Source organism: Neomonachus schauinslandi, chromosome 5 (genome assembly GCF_002201575.2).
Source record: "Neomonachus schauinslandi chromosome 5, ASM220157v2, whole genome shotgun sequence".
Lineage (NCBI taxonomy): Eukaryota > Metazoa > Chordata > Mammalia > Carnivora > Phocidae > Neomonachus > Neomonachus schauinslandi.
In genome coordinates, this window is record NC_058407.1 from 103,484,015 (window position 1) to 103,491,654 (window position 7,640).

The following is a 7,640-nucleotide window of genomic DNA, read 5'->3' on the forward strand; positions in this document are numbered from 1 at the left end:
TGGCTCAGTCGTTAAGCGTCTGCCTTCGGCTCAGGTCATGATCCCAGGGTCCTGGGATCAAGCCCCGCATCGGGCTCCCTGCTCCGCGGGAAGCCTGCTTCTCCCTCTCCCACTCCCCCTGCTTGTGTTCCCTCTCTCGCTGTGTCTCTCTCTGTCAAATAAATAAATAAAATCTTTAAAAAATAAAAAAATAAAACAGACAGTAACAGGTGTTAGGATGTGGAGAAATTGGAACCCTTGTACATCGCTGGGAGGAATATAAAACGGTACCGTTGCTTTGGGAGATAGTTTGGCAGTTCCTCAATAAATTAAACATAGAATTATATGACCCAGCAATTTCACTTCTAGCTATATCCTCAAAAAATTGAAAATAGGTGGTCAAACAAAAACTTTGTGGATATTCACAACCACCAAAAGGTGGAAACAACCCAAATGTCAACCAGCTGATGAATTAATAAAGAAAATGTGGTATAGCCATACAACAAAATACTGCAAAGCCGTAGAAAGAAAGGAAGTACCCATACATACTACAGCATGGATGAGCCTTGAAAACATTATGTGCAGTGAAAGAGCCTAGACGTGAAGGGCCACATACTGTATGATTCCATTTATATGAACTTCCCAGGGGAGGGAGGTGGAATTGGGAGTGATTGGCCAGAAGCTTGCTCTTTGAGATGATGGAAATGTTCAGGAATTAGAGTGGTGATGTTTGCACACATTGTGAATATACTAAAAACCACTGAATTGCGCACCTAAAAATGGTGAATGTTAGGTTATGTAAATTTTATGAATGTAAATATCAATACTAAAAAACGAATAAAAGATTTTTTAAAAGAACACCAATTTCTAATGGTGCCCTTTGTTTTAGAGACCTGTACAAAAGAAATGCAGGAGATTCTCTTCATCTGACTCAAATTATTTCACAGCTCATGTTGAGACTGTTGAATATCCACTAATCTCAAGTTCCTAGGAGGTAGCAGACCCCAATTTATATGTACATTCTTAAAAAAAAAAAAATTGAAAGTTTTTTTTTTTACTAAATCATGATCATTGTAAAAAGTGTATAGAATACACTTCTTACAGTTCTATCCCATAGAAATAACCCATATATTAGTTTAATGTATACTATTGTAAAGAGAGATTTTACTTTTGTGATACCTCTATTTAGAAGAGATGAGGAAGGAGGAAAAAGTTTGTTAATTACCTTTTCTATCCAAGGGAAGGGTATTGTTTCAAATTGCTTTCAGTTTTAAAAATTTATAGTCTAGGGGCACCTGGGTGGCGCAGTTGGTTAAGCCTCTGCCTTCGGCTCAGGTCCTGATCCTGGGTCCTGCTCAGCGGGAAGCCTGCTTCTCCCTCTCCCTCCCCCAGCTGTGCTCTCTGTCGCTATCTCTGTCTCTCTTTCAAATACATAAATAAAATCTTTAAAAAAATTTTTTTTTGGTTGGGGGGCGTCTGGGTGGCTCAGATGGCTAAGCAAGTATCTGCCTTCAGCTCAGGTCATGATCTCTAGGTCCAGGGATCGAGCCCCACGTCGGGCTCCTAGCTCAGTGGGGAGTCTGCTTCTCCCTCTCCCTCTGCCTCTCCCCCTGCTTATGCTCTCTCTGTCTCTCTTTCTCTCAAATGAATAAATAAAATCTTTAAAAAAAAAAATTTTTTTTTTTAGGCTAGGTGGTATTTTAGAGTAGCTCTTTGTTCCACCACCACATCAACAAAAACAACGGCAACCAAAACAATGATAATGAAAACAGCCTAATTTATTGATTGCTTACTAGGTACAAGGGGCTATGCTAAGCACTATAAATACTGTATCTAATTTTTGTAACAACCTTGCCAGTCATCTTCCTTTTATGAAGAAATTGAGGTTTAAATGGTTAAGCAAAGCATTCATATTTACTGTGGAGCTGGGGTTCAAACCAGTTCTTTTTCCTACAAATACTGTATTTTTAATTACTATATTCTTTTGTCTCTCTGCTTATATTCATCCATGGACTATCCCTGATGACCTCTAGGACTTCTTCAAGAGATTGAAGCAAGGGTTGAGGTGAAATGTGGGGCAGTTAGAATATTGACATTATGATCATGTTACTTGTTCAGTTGTTTTTCTGGTTTCCTTTTATGTGGGGCTGATAGAGGGACTATTGATTTATATTAGAGTCTTAATGTATACAGAAAATTTTTGGTCTTGATTGAAGACCAAATTACTTGGTCTTCAAATAGAAAAATTATTCTATTTCATAGAATAACAGCTATAATCACAAAATAAAATAGGAATTAATTTGTTTTACATAATCCTATTCAGACTCTCCGTAGCATGTCTGAGTGTCATCCAGACATTTTGTAAAGCTTTCATTAGGTCTTTATGAACATTACACTCCCATTGGTTCTCTTCCTGCCATTTTTTAAAAGATTTTATTTATTTATTTGACAGAGAGAGACAGCGAGAGAGGGAACACAAGCAGGGGGAGTGGGAGAGGGAGAAGCAGGCTTCCCACTGAGTAGGGAGCCCGATGCGGGGCTCTATCCCAGGACCCTGGGATCATGACCTGAGCCGAAGGCAGACGCTTAATGACTGAGCTACCCAGGCGCCCTCCTGCCTTTTTTTTTTTTTTTTAATATTTTATTTATTTTTTTAAAGTAGGCTCCACACCCAGCATGGGGCTTGAACTCATGACCTCACGATTAAGAGTTGCATGCTCTACCAACTGAGCCAGCTAGGCGCCTCTCTTCCTGCCTTTCTGATCACATTGTAACCTCTGGGCTCCCCTACCATCCTGTGTATATACCTGTCTTAAAGCTTTCTGTATCCTATTGAAATTAGTTATTCATATGTCAGTCTTCACATCTAGACAGTGAATTTTTTAAGAACAGAAATGGAGTCTCATCTCATTCTTCCTTATAATGCTGGTGCCTAACATGGTACCTAATAGGCCACAAGCACATGCTGGGTCCTGTTAAACTAAACTGCTACGTGTGAAAACAAAGACTGGCTTTATTTATCTTTATTACTTTGGTGTAAAGAGTCTTCCTAAAGAGAGAAGGACAAGTCCTGCATTTTTGGCTTCCTTGTAGCCACTGCTCTCACATAATTTTAAAGCGGAGCTGTGACTGTCATTGTGGAGCTGAAAGACTCCACTGACTAACCACTTCGTATTGAATCATGTCCATATTTCTTAGCTCTCTGTCAGGTTTTCCAGGGTCCCTTTCCCAACTGAACTTCTATTCTTCATGTACACTGTGCACTCCTTAAACTGGGTGACTTACTATTCCCCTCTTTGTTATTTCTGTGCTTTTGCTGGTGGCGTGTCTTGTACATGCTTTCACCATGGAACCTGACCCATCCTTCAGATAGCTAAAATGCTCCAGGAAGCTCTGTCATCTCCCTGCCTGCTGCAGCCTTCACCAAAAGAAGTCAGCATCTCCCCATCTGAACTCTTACTAGCACTTGGACTGCAGGATAGCACTGCCCTACTAAGTGAGAAATTCCTCAAGAGCAAGGTTCTTGCCTTTGTTTTCTCTGCTGTTTTACATTAATTATTGCATCAAATATACATACATTGAATTAAATATAAAAATCAAATTTTGGTTTTTTAGCTTCAAGGAAACTGGTCAAAGGACGATGTTAAAAATTCTTCCTCTGCAGTGGTTTACATGGAAATTCTTAAATTCAGAAACTACGTAGGCTTAGACAATGTATTTATTTCTAGAACTTCAGTTTAGGAAAGAATTTTTTTCCAGATTTATATTTATTTTTTAAAATATTTATTTGAGAGAGAGAGAGCACGCACAAGCAGGAGGGGCAGAGGGAGAGAATCTCAAGCAGACTCTGTGCTGAGCATGGAGCCTGACGCAGGGCTTGGTCCCACCACCGAGATCACGACCTGAGCCAAAACCAAGAGTCGGGTGCTTAGCCGATTTAGGCACCCCCAGATATATATGTATGTTTATATATGTATTTATATATTTTTATTTATTTATTTATTTATTTAAGCAGGAGGAGCAGCAGGCGGAGGGAGAGGGACAAACAGGCTCCCCGCTGAGCAGGGAGCCCAATGCGGGGCTTGATCCCAGGACCCTGGGATCGTGACCTGAGCCAAAGGCAGATGCTTAACCAGACTGAGCCACCTAGGCATCCAAGATTTATATTTACTTTAAATGTATTTACCATTCTTTGTATTGACTCTCCTCCTTTTCTAGGGCACTGTCTTTAACCTTGAATCAGAGGAGGAGGAATACCCTGGAATTGTTGCCGAAGATAGCAATGACATTTATATCCTGCCCAGTGACAACTCTGGACAAGTCAGTCCTCCAGAGTCTCCTACTGTGACTACTTCTTGGCAGTCAGAGAGCTTACCTGTTTCACTGTCAGCCAGTCAGAGTTGGCACACAGAAAGCCTCCCAGTGTCCCTAGGTCCTGAGTCCTGGCAGCAGATTGCAATGGATCCTGAAGAAGTCAAAAGCTTAGATAGCAACGGGGCTGGAGAGAAGAGCGAGAACAACTCTTCTAATTCTGACATTGTGCATGTGGAGAAAGAAGAAATTCCTGAAAGCGTGGAAGAGGCTGCCGTGGCATCTGTCATCCTGCCAACCAAGGAGCTGCGGGAGGCGCTCCCGGAAGCACCAGCTCCCTTGCTTCCACATATCACTGCCGCTTCCTTGCTGGAGATGAAGGAGCCCGACACAGAAGGGATGACAGTGGAGACAGTCAGCCCTGCTCCGTCTTCGTTCATGGAACTTGCTGAAGAAGAGAACTTGGTGAAGACAAAAGCAGCAACGGTTGAATCTGTTGAATTGGAAGAGGACGTGACCCCCGCACTGGAACCCACAGCAACACTGCTGAGTGAAGAGGAGATGCGTGTGAGGAGAGGGGGCCTTCGAGAAGGCCCCTCCCCTGCAGGAGAAGGGAAAGCCATCCCACTGTCTGAGGGCAAGTCTATACTGCTGTTTGGAGGGGCCGCCGCCATCGCCATGCTGGCAGTGGCAGTTGGGGTCGCACTGGCTCTGAGAAAGAAATAGCAGATTTTTCAGAAGAGAAAGAAAACAAAAAAGATGTCAGGTTTTAGCTGTACTGACTGAATTTGAACCACCAACAGCTGATTTGGACATTTGTGGAACACTCTGGGATAATGGGGGACTTCTGCTCAACAAGGCAGTAGATTGATCCACACAGTAGGGCTTCGGGTAGAGAGCATTCACGTTTGTCTGATTTTAAGTTCCAAGGGCCTTGGCTCCTGCTAAATTCGGAATCTTATGCGTCAAGCACTCCCTCTAGAACAGGGTTTCTCAACCTTGGCATTAATGACATCATGATTGATTCTTCGTTGTAGGAGGCTGTCCTTTGCACTGTAGGATGTTTAGCAAGATCCCTGGCCTCTACCCATTAAATACAAGTAGCACCCTTCCCCTGGTTGTGACAATCAGAAATGTCTCCTGACATTGCCAAATGTCCTCCGGGGGCAAAATTGTTCCCGTGGAGAGCCACAGCTCCAGAGGGAAAGGGTTAATTTAGGAGAATCTGGGATAGAAATTCCCAGGCAAAAGGGCTTAGCTGTGGGCTCCTCAGCTACTGATTTGTTCCTGCCCCTGGAATTTCATCTTTCCTGGTGAACATGCTGTGTTTTGCAGCCATTCCTCTGTGGCTCCTCTTTTCTTCCCCACCTTCTCGGTCCTGTAGCATGAGGGTGCTTTCTCCTATGTCTCAGCTGCCTCTCAGGTACTACACGGCTCCTCTTCACCCCCAGGTGCTTTATAAGGCCCCATGGGAGAGTGCTTGGTCCGCACCCGTTAAGTCCCTGATGCTTCCTCCAGCTCCACCTTGTAAAGATGTTGCCGTTAGTCATCTTAAAAAAAATAAATATAAAAGAGACCTAGGGTTCCCTGCCTGTGGATGAGAGGGCAAGTAGCTGGCTAGAGAGCGGTATTTGTCTCATTTATAAGCAGGATGACTTAGATGGACGAGTGTCTTCTGGCCCTTTTGTGTGTGGCCACCCTTCTGAGCTTATGGTTACTTGCTGGCAGCATCTCTGTTGCTGGATGGTCACTGTCTATAATCTGGGCTGTGTGTTTTCCCTTTATCTGGCCTCAGTCTTCTTACTGGTCAACCAGCCTCTCTGAGGTCTCTTCCCATGTGATAAGGATTTTCATACTTGGGCTTACAGACCAATTGAATCATAACTCAATAAGAGTTATACAGAAAATCTCCCTAAATACCATTGAAATAAAAAGTAGGAAAAGAGAAGCTTGAATTTCTTGAGGCTACCCTTGAGATTCTAATTTGGCTTTCAGAGTTCAAGAATAAGACTTCTTCTTCCCTGAACTCTTTACAGTCCAAATGCCAGAGTGATAAACCAAAATCATTCTAATCAGTATGTGCTAGTTGAGAATCAGCATAACTTTCTTTCATCTGGCTGATCCCATCCCTAATGGGGGGGTGGGACTGTGTCTTTTCATGAGTGAGGGTCCGTGTCACTATGCAGGACACACATGCTTGATACAGGTCATCTCAGATTTATCTCAGTAAATGTAAAAATTACTTTTTAGATCCTGAAATTTGTAATAAAATTACTTTACTATCCTGATCACCAAAACTTGATGTTTTAAATGTGCTTTCTTTTTTAAATTTATTTTTTTTAAATGAAATCTTCTCCCTAAAGCAATACTATTTAAAAGTTGGTCGAGGAAAGGTCTGAAGTGTGTTTGTCTGTTCAGTTTTATCATGCAGTGTGTCTTTATGTTCTGAGTTTTAGTGTCTTAGGGAGTGATATTTTTTAAGGGTTTTGGTGCACTTTGATTAGGATAGCTAGAAGTGAGCGGGGGGGGAAATGGGATTAATGCAGTAAAGATTATTTTCCTCCTTGGACTCTGACAGTTGGCTCAGACATTGGGTTACTCTGTATTCTAATTGCTACTTTTGTGTTTGCATAGGGTAAGAGCAAACTGGTGAGCTATCTTGATTTTTTTTTTCTTTTATAATAAAATTTTTTCCTTCCAATGTTCACACTTTTAAACTCTGGATCCTCAAATCCATTAGCTAAGACACATTTAAGTACTAAGAGAAGCCAGGTTCATTTTGGAGCTACTAAAAGGCCATCTGTGGCTTAGGATATTTGGGTCTGTGTTCTCCACAGAAGGAGCTGCCACGTGCGGTTTATCGTCCCATCTGTTGAACATTAACCCAAAGTGATCCGGCGCATTTTATCTTCCTGGGTAATGGTTAATATTCTTTTCCATTGGCTTTCTCTAGAGTGATTCGTTGTTAGTTCCGAGTAATAGGAACGTGTCAGTGTCCCCATTCCTTCTTTACTTCCTTATCCTCTGCCTCTGGCAGTGGAAGGGAGTACCCTAGTAAGGACTGCTTCTTACAGCAGCTACTTTTGCTATGAAAAAAAAAAAAAGGTTATTTCTCAACCTCCCACCTCCCTCTTTTTTGATGGCGCTGGTAGTAGGCCATTTCTTCTCCCCCTCCTAACTTATATTACATCTGAATCTAAAGTAAAAGGCAGATTCAGAATAAATCCAACTTGTTTATGGAGCTCAAGTGTGGAATTAAAAATATCACCATTTATCGTTCCTCATTCTTTGAACTATTCAGGAAAAGTTTGTGTAAGTCCTCTAGAATTCTTAATTGCTTTAGTGTATGT

At 42.0% G+C, this 7,640-nt stretch overlaps 1 protein-coding gene across 3 annotated transcripts in view; it reads left to right on the forward strand.

The window, feature by feature from the left end:
- Positions 1-6,587, forward strand: part of BCL2L13 (BCL2 like 13) — an 86,484-nt gene extending 79,897 nt beyond the window's left edge. For 2 of the 3 annotated variants that reach the window (XM_044914976.1, XM_021690823.1), the window contains one exon: positions 4,198-6,587. In XM_044914976.1, coding sequence (XP_044770911.1) covers positions 4,198-5,016 — 819 coding nt within the window. In that variant the 3' untranslated portion in view covers positions 5,017-6,587. The remainder of the gene's footprint in view (positions 1-4,197) is intronic. The other variant, XM_021690824.2, reaches the window with a different exon arrangement.
- The last annotated feature ends 1,053 nt before the right edge of the window (positions 6,588-7,640 follow it).